The following is a 20,971-nucleotide window of genomic DNA, read 5'->3' on the forward strand; positions in this document are numbered from 1 at the left end:
TTTTTATTTCAATTAATAAATGTTGTCATAATTTTGGTTAAATTACCGGGTACTTGGCAACTAATCGATAAGAGATGATGTTTTAATTTTGTGTTTAAAACAACTCACTTACTGTGTGCAAAGGTTTTAAATCAATCATCTTTTAAAAGAAAGATTTACAGAATACACGGAATTAAGAAACAAATGCTATATATGTTTCCAATGACTGCCTCGATTTCGCTGCCTCACAACCCAACGCCTCGACCGCAACTTATTTAAATGTAGTATACCAAGTACTAAAATATCATACGAGAACACCAGAGCATGTATTGTATTAAGGCTTGCATAGACGGATCTATAGACTGCTATACCCTCCTTCGCTCCCCTTTTCACTAATCGTCGTCTCTTCTTACGTGATCCCTTTAGCCCTGGATACACCCCTGTCTATTTCTGATGTCATTAATGCAAACTGAATAATTGCATTGAGTTATTGTAAATTGAAGATACTTGCATATGTATATAAAAGATGAAACGTCATCACAAACGTTTGTCATTTCTGCGGATGCGAATCCAGTGGTCACGTGTCCTCCCCTCCCTCCTGTTTTTTTTTAAATCCCCTTTTTCATACATAAATACCCCTTTCTGGTAACAAGTACGAATTTTGTGCCTCCCATACTGACCCATCATCCGCCCGTCATCCCCACGGCCGTATGAGGCGGAATGTATGGATGGTGAGAAAAACTGTGACAATACGCTGATAATTATATTTATATCCATTTCTTCAAGTTTCTTTTGCCAATTTCATTCTAACAAAGAAGAACATTTTCTTTTCAAATTACTCCTCTTAAATGTCCTGCCGAATCCCTCTCTATACCTCTGCACATGGCCTATACACCCATTTCGAAAATATCCCCAAAAATTTCCAATTGATGATTAATTTAAATCTGTAATCTCACCGTAAATCATTACCCTAATTTTGTATCACCATATCTGCTAATTACAAAAAAAAATATTGTACGAATTTTCGCCCTCCTTTTTTTTTTTTTTTTTTTTTGCAAAACATAACTGTATATAAAAGACTTATCATATTTTCTTAATTCTCCAAATGAACTTGTGACGTAACGAGAGATTAAGTGTTAGTTTAGTCGTTAGGTATTAAGACTATACTGTCTGTCTGTTCTTTCATCTCCTGTTTACCGTTATCTCTTTGGCCCCGGGGGTAAGTGTAGCACCTCGGCAGTGTGAAGATGAAACCTTTTTTCTCTTCTTACCAAAAACCCCAACACACAATGAGATTAGATGGTCCGGCAAGACAAATTAGTACGCTTGTAAGTGAATTTGGATGAAGGCACAGTATGTTGCACGACCAACAAGATTAACTTCCGCAAGCATGAACAAAGGAGCACCCGCGTTTTATTAAAAACCTCCGAATCAGGAAGTATTGTTCGTATATAACCGGCTGAGAGGAAATAAAATAAAATACAAGCTCGTCAGAAAAAGTGCAACATTTAGAAACCAGCTGGTCGTCTGGTGAGAGATACTCAGGCTGACGGACGGGTAACTTTGGACTTTTTGAAAGTTTGATAAACTTAGTAACCTATCACACGACTGTTTAATGCCACAACGTCATCTACAGTAGATTCTGGTGATTTTTGTCCCCAAGTTGTATTGGGCGTTCATTGGCAACCGTCTATAGAGGGAGTCAAATAGAGGCTTTACGTCTCAAAGCGAAGAAAGGGACAACAACTGGTATAACATATATAAAGTTGACAGGTAAGCAAAAGTATTTTTTGTAAACTTTGTTATAAATATATTCAAAAGTTCACATGTTATAATAGTATATGTATTAAGCATTGACGTAGCAAGTTGGGGGCGAGTGGGTGGGCGTGGAAGTGCCACAACCCCTCAACAGAAACTATCCGGGACGAAGATTGGAAGGCAAAAGAAGTTGGTAAAGTAAACAGGGTTGTGTATAATCCTGCATTTTAGTTCTTAATCTGCATAACAATTCCTTTAGCGTATCAGAGGTTATAGGCAATTTATGGTGTCATAGAAAGTCATATCAATACAAGTGTTCACTATACTTAAATTTTCTGACCCTTAAAATGGTTACAAAATTTGGGTTTTGCTTCCTCACACCACGAAAGGTAGCTATACTCGTCTGTTCTTAAGAATACTGTAAACTTCACGATATGAAAGGGAACGTCCAAAAGGGAGAAAGTGTTGGATTGAACCCCGCTCCAAGGCTCCATCTGTTTACTTCTGCTTAATGGGAAAACCAAAAGCAATGGTCTAGTATCTGATACACTTTTCTAACAATGTGGAAGAATAATTGTATTTCAATTATCTAGTGAAAGAAACATCAGTGTCATGTACACACGAAGTTAATATTTTTCTCAAAAGAAAGCAAGATTTTCAATCATCCCATTTAGAACCTTCCACTATACATGAACCACAATAACGCATGTGGGTTAATAGTTATAAGTATAGCAATGTATATGGAAGTGACTGGGAACTTACTTGGCACTCTCCCAGGCACCATCATCCTTTTATCACTCTTATCGTAATATAAACTTAGTCCGGTAGAGAGTTTGCGACGATATCTCGAAATCCCCTTCTAAGCTATAGCTTTGTTTTAGCATGACTGAAACTTGATCAACTATTATATAATGATGATATACATATAGATTATGAAAGCTTTGTTCGTATACCATGAAAGAAATATAGTGCACTGATATAAACACATATACTGGTTACCAGACTCAATGTGAATTCGTAATTGTACCCGTATTCTAAGCAATGGTTGGCTGCACTCGTTGATATGTACTCGGGTCATTGCAATCTAGTATATATATATATATATATAGATCAAGTGTAAAACTAAGTACTCGTACTACCGACTACTGGAGCCTTGTACTCGCACGCGTACTCATACAAAGGGGCTTCAACGTGTTCTCGTACTCATGTTGTTGTACTCGAACTCACACAAAGGGAATTCAACGTGTTCTCGTACTCATGCTGCTGTTGTTCTCGTACCCATAAACAATGGGAATTCAACGTGTACTCAAAATCATGATGTTGTACTCGTACGTGACATACAAAGGGAATTCAACGTGTTCTCGTACTAATGCAGACGTAGCTTGATCATTCAAATTGACCAAGCAGACTCTTTATTGCTAGCTCAGGCTGTTTTACCTACACACATGATATTTATGCAATATGTTATACCGATAATAATGAATTTTGTTCATAAAATTTAATATAACATGGAATATTTATCATTTATCAATAGCCGTTAGCAATGTGTGTCTCAAAATGATCATAATTGATCAACTATTGCATATTAATCATACCTAGCTTGTTCGTTGCGTTGATCTAGTAGATATATGGTGATCACATTCCTATTGCTCAACAATTTCTGTCTTTCAGCGTGATTTAATTGATCAAATTAAGTGTATTGATCACAAATATTATAAACTTGAACATACATCTGGAACTTAAAACATTTGGGGTGGGGGGGGGGGTGGTGGGTGACATCATCATTGCAAAATTGAAACGTAGTGTATTAACCACATACAGTACTTTATAACTTAAAAATAACAAGCCATATACATAGCATGATTGATCGAACACTGAAAACTGCAATTTTTTTTACATGTTATTTGAAATTATCTGGTAGTGTTTCATTTTAAACAAAAATCTAAATTTTATATCCGACTCAGTTTCAGTGAAGTAATTAACCCAAGTAATTAACTAGTTTGTGACAAAAACATCATTCGCTCAACAAAAGAGTATAAAATAAACCGAAACTTCTAAATTATCAAACGCTACCTTGATTTAAAAAGGTTGATAAGTTGTTAAACAGTTTAACAACTTACATCATACGTTGAAATATTGTAAAAATGACAGATATATACATCTTTATACTTAGGTATTATTGTTATCCGTGACTTTATTAGAGCAATATATAGAGTTAGTTCTTCAATATAATCTTGTAATATATAAGTATATATATATATATATATATATATATATATATATATATATATACATACATACATATATATACATATATATATATATATATACAAACAAAACTTGTAGTTTAACCCACAAAGTTGTCATTGTGCCGATATGAAGACATTTAATGTTTATTTGTTATTAGTTTATACTTCTTTCAATTTGATTTAATTTCAGATGTCTCTTATTTGATGTTAAACAGTGTTTCTTAGTATCTCGAGATATGCTTTTTCAGTAGTTGACATATTTAAAATGAATCTATTTTAATTTGAATATTTCGAGATGCATTTTCTATTTAATTAACTTTAGGAGAAATAGTTCTCACTTGATCACCAACTATGCTAAGTCAACCAGTTTCTTGAGTTTTATTGATGAGTCTTGTTCGCGTGTATCTCCGGTTTGGAGTACTAGTGTATACTTGAGCACAAAATTGGGATTCATTAACCTGATATATCCAAAGTCCTTTTAATGCATGGTTAAAGTAAAACACACATTCAAAGATATATCACAGTTAAGCTATACACAGTACTTAAGTAATTTAAACATTTGTTATAATGACCAGACTCATAGAGAACTTAATATTGCCGCACAAAATTCAAACACTCAAAATTTTCTCTGCAAAGTAAATACTTTGCCCTTTTATAAATTTTAACATCACATTTTATTTTTAAAACCACTTAGAAGTCGACAAATTTTCAAAACAAACATCAACATTATGATTTCTTTAGGCTTACAATATTACTAAAAAACAGACTTACATATGCATTGTATGGACTTACATCATAAAAACATGACAAGGATAAAAGAGATGGTTGTTTTCATTTGCATAAAACTAATTACAACTCAATTGTGCCACATTGTTTTAGCGCTACACTACATAGCTTTTTGTGTTCACTGAATATCTAATGCGTATAGTTATATGACTGAGGAATTGGAATAATAATAATAATAAAAAATCATAAAACTTAACATTTGGATATGTCATTTACTTAAATTGACTGAATCTAATATTAAATCTAACTTTTCTAAACGATTCATGTTTAACACAAAATGGGTGCATATATGCATATGAAGTTTCCACTAGGCTTTTATCAACCGTTTTTGCTACCAACACCTTCCGTTACAGATATCCAGTTTATAAGTAATGAGTACAAGAAAGTTGTTTCCAGACAAAGGAAATAAGCTTCTTATTTGTGAGGTTTTGTTTTGGTACAATTCTGTATATACTTGATCACGTGAACAAACCACATCCAATACGCAATTTGCCGAAGAATTCATTTGAGGTTTTGAAAGTGATTTCTATAATCAAGATTTTTATAATCAAGTTAAACCCGACTTGCAGTAAGGTAAGAAAGAAATCTTTCAGAAGAAATTTTATGAGACATCATTGTGTGAATATCAAAAATTATTCTTTCATTCAGGGAAGTAAATAGTTTAATTAAAACCACTAATTAAAAGAATAATCATGTATAGCTGTTACCTTTTTTTATTGATTTCCTTCCTTTAAACAATCAGAATTTTGACAAATTCTTCGAACTATTTTTTTTATACCAATCGCAAACTATAAAACACGTTTCATTTATTTACTTAAGAATAATTTAATATACAACTAAAATCACGCTACAAATTTAAATTATTACATTTCGTTCTTTGTTTTATTATTCGATTAATTTATACTTTTTTTTAATATTTCAAAAGTTAAACAACATAGGTAACATCGCCAACATAGGCGTTTCCGAAGGGTAGACAAATTATATATATATATATATATATATATATATATATATATATATATATAGTTAAACGCTAATGTACCCAACATGAACATCATATTGGGCCCCAAATAACTCGTAGTCAACCCGTAAGCTGTAAAGATTTAATAATTAAAATGAAATATTCAGTTTTCTAGGTTTCCCTTAGGGTGGGGGTGTCATAAAATGTAGAATCGTGGACATATCTGATTACAACCATTGCACGATTGGAAATGGGAAAAGGATGGGTCATATTTGAAACATTTGGCTGTAATGTTAATCTGTTTTATTTTGCATGTAATATATTTTTATTTACCTGTAAATAGGCCACACTCATATCGACCTCATTTTTTCGAAAAGTGCGTGGTTTTTTCTTAAGTATACACATATAAACGGCGCAAATATTGCACTTTTAATAATTTATAATTTAAACCTTTTTAATAACTTTTATGATCTTGAAACTAATAGGGTGCATATTTCAGAAGACGTTTAAATTATATCTCGTTTATAGGCATTCGTGTAAATACCACAAACTATCGTCAATATTCTAACATATTTTCAGTTGTTAGTGCCAAACTGTTTTGTATCTGAACAACAACGTAATACATTATTTGCGAAATAAAAAAAATTATAATATAAGTGTCAATTAATCACAAATTTAATAAGCAAAAAGAAAATCGGAAGAAAATTATTATATATGGTAAGCCTAAACATACCTTAAAATCTTAAAAACTCAGTAGATACTGCAATGTTTTCTATACTTCTTAATATGTATTGCTGAAAGCACAATGATGCATGAGGTACATTTAACTAGCATTGCAATGGTCAAGGCTATGGGTGTTCACTGTTTGGGGAGCTGATATATAGAACCGTGTACAACATGATAGGTCAATATAGCTTAAACTCAATCTATTTCTTCGAGGGACATGAATGAGAATAAATGGTAACTATCATAAGAATAAGGAAAATATTTCATAAGAAATTATTAAACCCATCTCAGGCCCGGGTCCTCTATGCCCTGGTATTTCAAAGTGGTAACCGCGACACATTTTTGAGCTCGCCCAAAAAATAGAAGAAAAAAGAGATTTCAGTTTTATGGTAAAAAATCTTTACAATGGACGATCATGTAATGAAACAAATCATGTGTACATTATACAAAAACGATGATGTATTATGCATGGAAATATTCCGTCATATTTTATTCCTTTTGTCATTTTGGTACACATAGGATATTTTCCAGCAAATATTCCGTCAATCTCTATTGGTTTGACCAACATGCTATTATATTAGGGAAAATGTTCCGGCAAATGACATGATTTAATAGTATGATGTGGAACTATATCACATTCACTAGTATAAAAATTAATACTTTCTGTTCTAATGGAGACATCTACCTATAGTAATTACAAAGAAACTGCTTAAGTAAACCATACTAAAGAAACCTCTCCTGTTTTGATTCGGAAAGACGTAATCTTTTAAAGTATACCGTAGATTATCGAGAATTGAAACCCTGGCAAAGAATAAAGCAAACACGTGAAATAAAAATATTGACGTCATAATTTTTAGTTCACTTTGACAAATTTTCTTTCTAAGCTTCTCTTTATTTTATTCGTTCGCGAAATAACGAAACATTCCCAATAGCCTAGTGTTTCACCCAATTTTTTTTTATTTTATTATTATTTTTTATGCATGGTGCGTGCATGATCATTGTACATCGTGAGCGATGTACCGTATGTGATGATATATTTGCAAAACGAATAATTGAATTTGGTTAAACATTAAATATAGAAATCATCTTGCATAAAGCATATAGAATTCTACCTATAAGATGGTTAATTGTCATTTCTGAAAACAAGCCTTACGTACCGAAATTGTTTTCACTAGTGAAGAAGCATTCATTGAAGTATATTTTACATGGTTAATTAAAAATAATCACGATGCATGAGATTTTCAACGATTTTATTTTTCTGTTTTGCTAAATTGTACAACACATAGCAATGCATGATAACTGAGATGCAAATTATAAGCGAAATTCCCAAACTATAAAAGAGTTTCTGTTAACAATTTCTCCCAACTGTACACTGTGAAAATTTGATTCCTCGGGAAGTAAAAATTGCATGTTGCATTAAAAGTTGTGGGCATTTCTCTGGGTATAAAAACTTTGTGTATTTTCGAATGTTTTGTAACAAATTGCAAACTTTTTCCTTTACCAGAAGTCAAAATAAGTGACATTGAAACATCTGATCGGTAGTCTGTTTGACTAATCGATCGATATGAGAAATGAATATATCACGAATTATTTTACCTCTACATTACAATGGTTTTCATACGAACTGAAATGAAAATCATTACAATAAAACATTTTTTTTCAAATATAGAGAAGCATTGGAAACAAAGGTAGTGTATTCAAGTGTCATCGAAACCCATATGTTTGTAAGATGTTTGAAAAACCATAACAGCAATATATACTTACTTAATATACCTAATATACTTACAGTATACTATAGTGAACGTACCATTACATATTTTACTAATTATTACATAAAAGTAAATACTTTTAGGCTTTTCGTGGCCAAATTTCCGGCAAGCAATTTGACTAAAAAATGTCAAATATTGCTCAAAACAGGATTGCATTGAGCACGCTAGCACAATTATAAATGGTTTAAAAGCAATTAAGTAATTATTCTATTTGACGCTACGCCTTCAGATACATTTTCATCGTGGTATTAATCATAAGGTATATAAAAAGAAAAGTTTCAAATACTTGACTTCATTTGAAATCAACTTTGATTTGTCACTAAAATGCATTTCTAAGGGATTTTGGCATCGAATATCATAAAAGTGCTACTTTATATAAGCTGAAATATATCTCTTTCTATATAATTCATGAAATCAAAGTTTTGTCAAAAAAACAAAACAAAAAAGTCTCCCATGCACTTCTACTCATCACCGACCCACGGTCAGCAAATCTTAATTCAGTTTGTGGTATATGAACTGTTATGTTATTTTGTATTTTGTATTGTTTTGTTTCTTTTAATCTATTTACTTATTGACATAAATAAGTAACTTATCAAATAAAAATAAAAGTTAACCTCTGGTCTATTCAGATAGAAAATGAAAATGGTAAGCGCACCTATAATGTTTTGCTGTCGTGTTAATAAGGCTACAGTCGAAAACAGAGAATTCACAGAGTCGTAAGTTGTATATGACCCACGTCAGGGGGTAGGAAGCTTCCAAAAAGTGGGGGGGGGGGAGCACAGCATCAGAGGGGCACTTTCTCATTCCACAACCACCACTCGATATGCTATATCAACCGATACACACCGGCCATATCACTTAAATATATATGATGCCATCAATACTATTTATTGAGATTGTTTATTGTTAACCGTACAACAAAATGATATGGGATGTCATTTTAAAAATAGCATGTAGGCTATACAGACTAAAAATAAATTATTACAATTAAATATTAAAATTAACAAAGGCTTAAGATATCCAAAAGACAGTTCTTCATCAAAGGGGCACATTTTATTTGCCAGTATAGAACATTTGCTATTTTGGGGAAAAAAGTGGGGGCACGTGCCCCCGGTGCCTCCCCTGCTCCTACCCCCTGACCCACAAATATTATAATATGACTTATAATATATATACGCGCGCCACCATTAGAAATGTAAACTAAGACGAAACAGTTTTTTCTCTCCCCAAATTAAGTTAAAATTTAGTTACGTAATACCTTGATTCACTCTCATTTCTAATTTGGCCAAAAAATCACAAAAATTATGCTCAGTATTTGATATTCCTTAACCCTATCTCCCTGCTTAAGTTACTTAACTTTTCATTTGCGTACCTCGAGACACATGCACATGTATTTTTTTTAATAGCATAATCTTAAAATGAAACAATTGTGTTAAAAGTTCAATCAAAACTTTCTTCTTGGTTTATACGCCTCCCACTCCCGTGCCCCAACCCCAACAATTTACTGTTTGAAGGACATGTTACGTCTTATTTTAAGCAATTGAGTTAACAAAAATTGAAGATAGTTCGTCTAGCTACGTCAACTTTTGTATTGCTTGATGATAGCTATAACGGCACCCTGTTAGTGGTACGGGGTGGGTGGTGAGAGGGTGGGGTGCAGGGAGAGGGTGAGAGAGACTTATAACATTTATTTATGATCGTCATTTATTGAATACTAAACAATAATGTAGACCGACTAGATTTGTTGAGAAAATAATACCTCAAACATAAAACTAATTCCATAAGTCATTATTATCATCTTCACTAAAAAAACTAAAAGTTTTCTTCAAACTTCTTTCTAAATAATCTAGGCTTTTTTTTTTTTGCACCGTCCTATCGAAGTAATGAAATTTCGTTCAAAATATTCCTGTTGTGTAATTTTCATGATCCCCGTGTTTTCTAAAGATAAACAAGACATGTCTTAACAAAATTATTCGACTTCTCCTTGTAAATTACTTCAATTGCGGTGTCCTCCATCAAACCAAACACGTTTTTTAATTAATTATCAATTTAGGAAACTTCTGCTTTCGCGAGAATCTGACCTTGACTTTCAGCCAATTTCTTTAGGCCTAGAGGGTGCTTCGTGATCACATGACAATTAAGAACCAATAACCAGTACCCTAATTGCATTTGGTCGGCAGATGATACTTAGCTTTTGGCATTTTTCTCGACATTCCTCCTATTACAACGTAGCTGAAAAAGCCATTGCACTTTTTGGCGGAGAAAGAAAATTGAATTTCAAGGTTTGATGCGGGCCTCATCTAACGTCATGCCGAAACGGGACCCGTGAACAAAATTGCTTAAAAAATGTTGCGTCACTAGAAGCCAAAGGGGATAATCTTTCGTCCAAGTTTAAAATTAAGTTAAATACGAGTTTAATGAAAGCTTAGATTGTCCGGGAGTTTTTTCAAAGTTTCTGATGCACAGTGAGTTGCTTTAGAAAATGTTTCAAATCGTTTGGTTACAAAATATACATCTGGGCTCAGAGAGCCTTCTTTCTTCTCTCCTGAGCTAACCGATTAATAACGAGTATAATAATTAGAGAACCAGAAACACAAACACATATACCATCGTAGGAGTTCTTCATATCTAGACATGTAAAAGATTGGTTAGGCATGCATGCATAATGCCTAACGATAACAGTATACCCAGACTCCCTAATTAAAGATAACGTGGCGGTATAGCCAAGCGCTTATATTGGTCAACTATATATGTATACATGTTATTGATGACATATAAAGCATACCACTCCATTGTCTCACTCGGTTTCTTCAGAACAGCTTTTGTTGAGTTTTGAGTTTCATGACCAGGTTATGATCATTTTATCAAGATTGTAATTGGTCCGACTTAGATACTCTTCTTTATATTTACCAAAAAATATTATTTAGTTGGTAATCATTTTCCAAAAGCAAATCTTTTGAAGAAAAAAAAAACGGTACCACAACCGAGATAACGGTAAGCTTTCTAATGTTCTGGTGCTAATTTTGATTTCTTTGTTTATCATTTTGGCAGCGTAGAATAAGATGGAAAGGGGAGAGGAGGGCGCAACCTCGTATACCTCCCCCCCCCCCCCCACTGGCAGACAGAATATAACAAACAATCCTAGTAAATCAATAAACGTATGAGGGGGTAAAACCTTAGCAGTCAAATTTTTTTATTTTTAACCCATATCCGTTGAGTTTTCCCGTCGTCTATTACTTTGATTGTGCAAGCAGGTACTTGGATTGAACAAAGACGCAATGTTTATTAGGTGACGGACCGTCCCATATATGTAGTGTGTGCCTTAGGGTGAATCCATTCCACAAATAAATCCAAAGCTAATTACTTCTGCCCGATAACGATGCATGTAACTAAGATCTTGTCGTCTTCATCTCTTCATCAGATAATCTGCCTAATAGCATGTAAACTCAGTAAGTCAGCCGTTTTGGAAGTTATGACAGGGAAACAGAAAGAGAAATGAATATGCATGTTGCGACTTTGTTCAAGACCAAAATGGAAGACAAGCATTGTTATAGGTTCAATAATCACCTTTTTCTTTTATATCACATGTTAGGCAAACAATTATGGATATATTAAAGGCAAATTCATTTTTATGACCAAAAAAAAAAAAAGCATAACCTGCACATAATTATTTCACACAAAAAAAGAGAGCAAATTTCGTATGGATATTTGCGATCAAAGACGTGGATAATGCATGCATGGATGAGGTAAGAAGTGTAGCAAACATGAATATGCAACGATTACATCACAGACCAACTTTTCCTAGGTTTTAAGCATCGAATTGGGACAATCTTGCAAAAATCTACCTTCGTGACATTTTCAAGGCATTTTTCCCTGACAGTCATGAGAACAAGTATATGAATATCCTGTTTCTGTTAGATAAAGGTTCGGAAATATTCGCAATGTCAATACCAGCGCTTTGAAGCATGATATGGGAGGACAGTATAGAGTAGTATTAACATATGGAAATTAGCCCCAACTGGCTGTTATTAGAGTAAAAGTCATGCCGAATCCATAAACCTATTTTTATTTTTTTTAATTGCAGTAACATGGATGTCAGTGAGATATCGTCATGTGATACCGAATACCAACCGACGGTAACCGTGATATCTGCGTCTGGTACAGAAACGGTATCGACGATGTGTCAATCCTCGTCGGTTGTTCTGTCTCCCCGGACAGTTAAACTAAGGACGATATCTGAACATAACAATAATTCATTGGATTCGTCAGAGAAATGTCTGTTACCTGGAGATATGGAAACAGAACTGGAGAAAGAACGAGAATTGATACAGGTTAATATCAATACAAAATAAATAATCGTGCTACATGTGATAGAGCAATCCTCGGTCCGATTTAAAATTATTCAAACTTTTCGAAGGAATGTCAGTGGTTTGAAAAGTCTTTAAATAGTAGAATCTAATTTAAACAAACGAATAGTGAAGTTTGGTGAGAAATATTAGGAAGTGAATCTTGTTTTTTTGTTGAAGTTCCTGTGGGCCAAGATAAATAATGTCTTGACATAATTTTTCTTCCATTTCTTAATTAACTTTGAAGAATATCTGCCATTCGAATTCAGAATATTTTTTATGTTTCTTATAGTCATCATTGAAAATGCTTCATATAATGCGGTAAGTCAAATATTGAAAAAGTGCAGAAACTGCTCAAATATGATATTACCAAACCCCCCCCCCCTTCACCCACCCCTGCGATATCATTGCCCTCTGAAAAAAGACATTTTGTCATGCTGGGGTATTTTCCTTCAACTTGAGTGAATTATAGCTAATTTGATTTTCTTGTAAAGTTACATTTAATTAGGCCTATTATGTAGTAAAAAAGGAACTTGATTGAATTTAATGTAACTTTCTACTATATTTTTCTTCTTCCTTAACTAGAGAAAATCTGCGAGTGACAGAGAAAGATCGCGCATGCGTGATATGAACGATGCGTTCGAAAAACTTCGCAGTAAGTTAGCACACCGAAAACAACCGGGGAAGAAGATGTCGAAGATCCAGGCATTACGTCACGCGATTGAATACATCACTGATCTAGAAGACACGTTGAACATGACCGCCAGGCACACAGCGGGTCCTGCTGGGGCCTACTACCATTGGGCAAGAACACGAGGGTTCGTCTACGCACGACAAAAAGTAATTTCCATTGCTGTTTTTCCCCCTTTCTCTTTCGTGGATATAGAGGAAAACAAAAACTGTGGCAACACACTGCTTAGCCTAGGCTATCTACTGTACATAGGTACGAGTGTATAAAAATCAGAGGTTCTGACGTTTGTAAAGTTCGTCTAATGTGAATATTCATGTTCTTTACTGAATGATTTGTGACGTCATTAAATTGACATATTACAAGTTGTATTCGTTCATTTTATGACGTAATATTCTGACTAATTTACATGCATTGATTCGGAAACAACTTGATCAAACTGATCCGAATCGCCGAATCTGCCTTATCTGCTTATAGCGGTCATCACCGTAACTCAGCTCCGGTGATGAAGCTTATTTCCACAGATTCCAACTAGTCTTTCTTTCTTGTTAACCTGCAATCTTCACCATTGGCATGACAACAGTTCCAAGCCAATGGTATATTCAATTATTGTTTGTGTTTTTCATTGCAGGCACAAGCGGACAGTTTTAACAGTTCCATTCCCAGTACGTTTGATATGAACTTCACGCAGGCGCACCAAGCACAACAGTTCGTTGCCCCAGATACCTTTGCTGCAACGCAATCGCCGGAGCTAATGGCGAACTTACAAACACAAACGACAACACCTTCGTCGTTTCCCCAATCGTACCAATGAGTGAGTGAGTGAACGACCACCGTTACGACGCTTACTGCGAGTGGCTATATATCGAACACTGGGGCGGACTTGCCGCTCGGGTATTCGGGCAGTGCCTGAGGGCCGAGCTTAGCAATAAGGACACGCCCATTAACATCCATAATCACCAATCAAATCAGATATTTCCGCTTACGCACAAATCTGTTCCAATATCGTGGGACTTAGCTATATGTAAGAAGATGGCTCAATGTTTACACCTTTTCTTAGGAGGGTCGCAGTGACCGTTTGGCCCGAGAGGCACAGATCAACGTCAATTCATCTCTGATGTCGAACAAATCCCACCGAGTTATACATTTGTTTTGTCAGAGTCAAATATTTTTGTTTCTAAAACAAGAAAATTTATGAAATAATGGATGGATAAGAAGGAAGACATTTTTTATCCGTCAAATACTGTCATCGTCGAAGAAATTTACAAAAAAAGAATGAAATATCAAATTTTTGATTGACTGTTCCTGTTAATAAGAATAATCATATTTTTTGCCAATTTATTCAAAGTTTCCTATGAATACATATATTGTATGTTATCCCACAAACTTTTGATATGTCAACCATGCAGTTTCTCATTATGTCATGTAGTTTAAACTATATCTCTACTCAAGCGTATATACTTGCTCCACACCTCTGGAAAATTAGGCTGAACCTTTCAAAGCAAAAATGATTAGCTCACCAAGAAGTTATCAATGTTAGATAGTTCTGTCTACAGTTTATTTTACCTTAACTAATTTGTATTAATTGGACTCTATACGGCTTCCATAAATAATCTCGTTCACTTGTTAGTTCTCAAATGCTTTAGTAAATTATTAAGTGCTTCCTGATCAATTTCTGGTGGAATCTCAGAGGCGGATCTAAGGAGGTTGGGTGGGTGGGGGGGGGGGGGGTTGATGTACAATCACTCCATTTTCAACCTAACACAAAATCTAAAAGTGCCGGTAGTTATCATAGCATAAACTTGAGTTAGCCGTGTGCATTATATTACTTAGAATTTGCACCATTTGACGATAAAACAAATTCTGGGGAGGGGGGAGGCAACCCCCGAAACCCATTCATTGGAAGTCAGATTCAATGACCCATTGCCTAACCACTTTCTTTAAAAAAAAAATCATGGATCCTCCCCTGAAATTATACTGTGAATATGTCACACAAGATTTTTCTTCTCGATCAAGAAGGTGCTTTAGCTGGTAATGAGTACAAAATAGTTAATAATAATCACAATTTCAGCCTCGATTCATTTTCGTAAAGTTCACAAGGGTGTGTATATGTATCACCGCTGTGATAGTGTGTTAAAGATGTACGCGAATCACTGATGTTTGTTCTGAATTTCTTGAAGGATTAACATTTTCCGTGACATCATTGTCAACTGAAACTCACAGTTTAGCCTTTTGTTGAATATATTTTATTGAGGAGTGGGGGGGGGGGGGAGGGGGCCTGGGGAGATCAGTTGGGATTAACCCAAGTTTGTATTAAGAAAAAGCTCATGATATAGGGCGTACTTAGTTCCAATTTGAATAAAAAAGGCAAATAATGAAATGAACTATAGGCTACATTACGTACGTTGCAGTACGTTGCTGTATGGTATAGTTGGTGTTATTTAGATTCTTTTTATCTTAAATTATTATTTTATCGTCAGCTTCAGATAAAACAAAATAATTCACAGCATTTATTTATATTATATCGTTATTTTGGTTCGTTGTCACGACATGTATTATACTACAATTTGTACTTAAATTCCACCACAATATTTGAGATAGAGAGAGAGAGAGTTAGATTAGTATCAAAATAAATGAAGTCTTCGTGTGTGAATTATCCACTCTGCAATATTTCTTTTTCTTAAAAATACATGTTTCAAATATGGATATATCAATGTTCTCATTTCTTTTGTCTTGTTTTCTGATCCTTTCGGTGACGACATCAAATTGCAGGTCATACCGATGTGAAAAATCTCGGTCACTTGTTATAGAACTGAACTACTAATATCCGATTATATGAATCCTGAGATGTGTAAGCCCTAACCAAATAGAGCCACGACACTAAAATGTGTGTGGGGGGGGGGGGGCATTTGATAGTGTGTCCCCACCTACCCATTGATATGGTCATCAAATAATTTAGTAAATAGAAGGAAAAAAACAGTCTGGTAAGTTACTTGAAATATCATGATATATATTTTGTGAGTTTGACACCGGCATTGACATTTTTCGACAAATCTGCAAATTGCGCGTGGAAAGTAAGGAAAGAATGGCTGGGCTTTCAGCCAAGTAACATACTGAATGACCAAATTTGATTGCATCTGAAACATTATTAGGGTGAATTGAGTAATTGTTTGCTCAGAATATAAAAGTGCCCGCAAAAATCGTTATTAGTGGTTACTTGTGTTAATCTTCTACAGTATATCACCACTAGAAAAGGTAAATAAGTGAAAATAAATGAATCACTGGCCAAGGATGGATTGCGGGAAAGGGCTTTGTATTCTGTAATATTTATGTATATTCCAGGCACCGGTATGACGGGGTACATAGTTCTCGAAGTTTGCATTGACGATCAAGCATCACGAGCGGCATATTGTTTTAAGGAACATGGCATGGTATACAGCAGAGATTCCGATAAAGAAATCATTAATGTTTCAATACTTCGTCAATGTGACGGTAACATGCAAATCCAGGCCTCACTAAATGTAAGGTCAGATGGGATTCCAACCCAGGATCAATCAGGGGTCCGGTAAAATACTGAGGGATCCAGGGAAAAATTATAACGGATACAATATTCTCATTTTCATATCATATGCTTAGGATAAATGAAGAAACGATAAAAGGGACAAAGGCGGGAAGAACGCATGACTGAAAAGAGAAAGAAAGAATAGATTAACATGAGAAAGAACTGATTAACATGAGAAAGAACAGATTAACATGAGAAAGAACAGATTAACATGAGAAAGAACAGATTAACATGAGAAAGAACAGATTAAGGTGAGAAAGATAGGAAGGTGGAGTACCTATAGCTTACAAATAATTACATTCTTGCAAGTTCTGCCTTCAGTCTCCTTTTAAAAGAATTAAAGTGATTTGTCAGCTTTATCAGAAGAAGAAAGATGATGACACAAGGTTTAGCAGTAGTTGTTGAGGAGTAATTTACCAAGGCTGAGTATATTGTGATGGTTCACTGTATGCAAAAACATTTCTATTACGAGTATAGTGATGGAATAATTGGAAACACTCGAACACTTACTGCTACAATAGTTATAAATAAAGCAGTCTGCCGTACAGTAAATGAATCTCTCTGATCATGAGCAAATTGTACAGGCGACAGGTAGGATCATGACGACTGGGTTGATGAGTAAGTATCTTAATAAATCTATTTTGCTAGAATTTGCGTTTCAACCTGCAGGCATGGGTTGAACATTTGTGTTCTGCATAAAATAGATTTCACACTTTCTGACACAGAATATCCATGTAATGCGTGATGTAAGGCACTATGCAAAATTCTAAACGGTAATGATTTCAGTCCAGGTTGAATTTCTATAGCACATCATTAATGTTTGAGAAAACGACCATTTTAACATCTCAGGCTCACCAATTAAAGTGACAAGCTGATCAACTGAACTAGCTGGACTATCGAGTGACCATTATTAGGTCGTTTCATAAAAAGGTTAAACCTTTAATAGGCACAAATGAAATTCTTATAGGCTAATGCATTATAAATTTGCGAACTGGACAAAATGGTGTTGTTTTCATCTACAGATGCGCTGTTGTTTTTTTAATACGAAGATAAAGGAATTTATTTTGCTTGAGTTTATAGAATTTCTAAAAGAATAAATGAGAAACAGTAACATTTACGCTTGTATTTAGAAGCCGATGCCATCATCAATTTCTCCCTAAAGGAGCATTCCAGAGATTTAGCATATATTATACATGAATATCTTGAAATCCGGGATAGCTGTATAGGAACATAATAAGAACTCATAATGTATCTTTTTTGTTGATTTATGAAGGCTAAAACTTCTGCCTAAAGTCATTCTGTAAAGACAATTCAGGAATTATTGTTCGAATATTATTGGAGGAAATACAGGGAACTCGTGCACTTTTGAAAGCCAAACTCGTAAAATAGCGATTAGAAGCAATCAATTATTAATCAATTTGACAGGCCAATGACACGATATCATAATACACAGACAATTTTAACAATACAATTCTGCATAGCGTCCTCTATTTTCCTTGGGTCGCCATTATTGTCAAAAATGAATGTAATTAAAACGTGTTTCGAGTACAAAACTTTATAATGTTGACAAAAACGACTTCATGTTTCATTTGACGAGGTAATACAAATCATAATATTGTCTTTATATGACTTCCAAAACTTGTAGCATCAAATGAACAACGTGAGTCAAAACGATAGTTTTCAGAAGTGGAGGGCGGGAAACGGAAAGGTACTGAAATCAAACTTTGCAATGGATCTTGCAAGTATATCTTTTTTTGTGGTATATCAAAGATGTGAGCTGCTCTTGTCATGAAAGTGGAACGATCTCTTAGCATTAACGACGTTTTGTCTGTATATAAACTGTGAACCTGTATATTTAAATAGTTAAAGAGGGAGGTTGGGATGATGAAGGATGAAAATTGGTGATCTGGTCACGGAATGCAAACTTTTCCTTATTAATAGTATATATTTCTTTTGACTCCCTGCATCCACCTCAGACGATCATTTTGGGCGGCCTTATGATACATTTCCTGCTGAGCATGAACTTAGTGCTATGCGTTGTCTGGGGAGGGTGGGGGAGGGGTATGGGACAAAATTCACCTTGAAAATTGCTATCAAATTGTAACACGTTCCGTATAACAGACTTGAGATACAAATGAATATGTTATGAAAGGGTATATTAGCCCTATGACCAGCTGATCAGCTTAAATCACAGGTGTGCATACAAAATCCGGCTCGCTGGCCTTCGCAAAGTCTTGTATGTATATTGTGGATGGAGGGCTTATATATATGACCTGAGCATACCAAAACAATGAGCAGATGTCAATGTGGAAACTTTCTGTTGCCAATATAGTGCAATATTTGCATTTTTATTACGCCGGGGAAGCGGAACATCCCTAAGTGATGAGGCCCGATTCCCACATGTGGCCCACAACATTAATTTCGGGCCAACGGGTACCTGTTGTAGCCTACGTATAGGAGCGCAGCAGTGCTGTGACACGAATGTATCAGTTCAAACTTAAAAGCACATGCGTGTAAAACAAGGTGCACTGAGGTACATGCCTATATGTCAATTCATCTAATTCCTCCTACTGGAGAGTTCCTATCAGAGTTGGGGACTCGAGTCAGGGACTCGGACTCGAGTCCGACTCGAGTCGCAAATTTTAGGACTTGAGACTCGACTCGAGACTCGGCTGTCAGAGACTTGGGACTTGACTTGAGACTTGCCCAAAAAGTTAGCAAAGACTTGGGACTTGACTTGAGACTTGCTTTCAAAAGACTCGGTTTTTCTACTAGAGACTTGTTTGTATTTCACAATTTTCTAATCATTAAATAACTTCATAAGTTGATATCGATAATAAATAATTATGGTTTCGTGTACGCAGGGCCATCTTAAGTGATCACCGGGCCCTGGGCCCGGCAATGGAGCGGGGCCCATCAATCAAGTGAGTTCGAAAATAGTTGCGTGAAAAATTGACATCCTTGACAATCGCTCAAGCATAGACATGCCTGCATTTACCACCCCTCCCTATGTCGCGCATAAAGCATAAAACTTTAGCTGAATAACATACGTGATATATCTAAAAAATGAAATACATTATAGAAGAGAAATCTTCCAGTTGCCCTCCATCCCTTCCCTAATAATACTGGACTTACCATTTGTAGCACCCTTGTGTTGAGTCTTTCAACTGAGAGGGAGGTGTAGGCGGTTTTACACTATCTAACGCAACGTAGTCGCCAAGAACATGAAGTATTTTTAAGGGAGGGCCCGAGGAACATGAACTTATAGCATGCTCCTCATGGTGAAACATAATTGCACCTATTAGGTGAATTGAGTGTACTGTTAATAGTAGGAGAGACTAGTGTAGGTTCTTATGACCAACTAGACCGGTTTCTGCTTTCAAACTTCATAGGAGGAGCTTCATCAGTAGTAGCCTTTGAATATTTTATATTCGGCCTGGGCGTCTCATTCTCAAAATGCATCTATTTTCTGTACACAAGTTTTTATGGACTCGTGGTGCAGCTATAAGAGCATCTAAAAGAGCTTCGTGTGAACCTTGAGAGTCAGCTGATTCTTCGTTAGTACGAAACCTTGAGTTAACAAGTAAATCTTTGAGATTTTGGGCCCTATTGTAGGCTAGAATCGGTTCTTTTGGAAACAGTTTGGATAAATGTTGCGTTTTGCGAGATTAAGTGCCAATGTTTCTAAAGTGTTTTTTTTTTCTTCAAATGCGTGGTTTTGATATGGGGTGTAAAGGTGAGCTTGAACACAAGTGGTGGTTACTTTTGTTTAGGTTTGGTAGTGAGGTATTGCCCACGGTTTTCAAATTTTATGCCTTTCGTGGCTGAGGCAGTTTCCTCTTTCTTATAGTTACGGAGTAACAGTTTCTCTGTGTAAGCCTTCGGGGCATTGTATATTCCAGGGTTGCCAACTCAGATTTGAATATTTAATGTCAAACTCTCAAGTGTTTCACCAACTCTCGTCACAAGTTGTCAAGTATCGAATTCAATCAGGCATAATGGCCTATTCAATAAGTTTTCCTCCCAGATTAAGACACGGGGTTACTGTGATTGCGGGGCCACTGACATCGCGGGACCCTGGGCCAGGGCCAGTGGGCCCATGCGTTAAGACGGCCCTGCGCGTACGCTCGAATTACGAGCGCCCAAC

At 35.3% G+C, this 20,971-nt stretch overlaps 1 protein-coding gene across 1 annotated transcript; it reads left to right on the plus strand.

Moving 5' to 3' along the window:
* The first annotated feature begins 1,298 nt into the window (after positions 1-1,298).
* On the plus strand, positions 1,299-14,952 carry LOC139967375 (uncharacterized). Its single transcript, XM_071971085.1, has 4 exons — positions 1,299-1,752; positions 12,313-12,559; positions 13,160-13,414; positions 13,894-14,952. Exons 2-4 carry the CDS (start codon positions 12,317-12,319, stop codon positions 14,074-14,076), a joined length of 681 nt encoding a protein of 226 aa, XP_071827186.1. The 5' UTR covers positions 1,299-1,752; positions 12,313-12,316; the 3' UTR covers positions 14,077-14,952.
* Positions 14,953-20,971: the final 6,019 nt, after the last annotated feature.

This window comes from Apostichopus japonicus, chromosome 5 (genome assembly GCF_037975245.1).
Source record: "Apostichopus japonicus isolate 1M-3 chromosome 5, ASM3797524v1, whole genome shotgun sequence".
NCBI lineage: Eukaryota > Metazoa > Echinodermata > Holothuroidea > Aspidochirotida > Stichopodidae > Apostichopus > Apostichopus japonicus.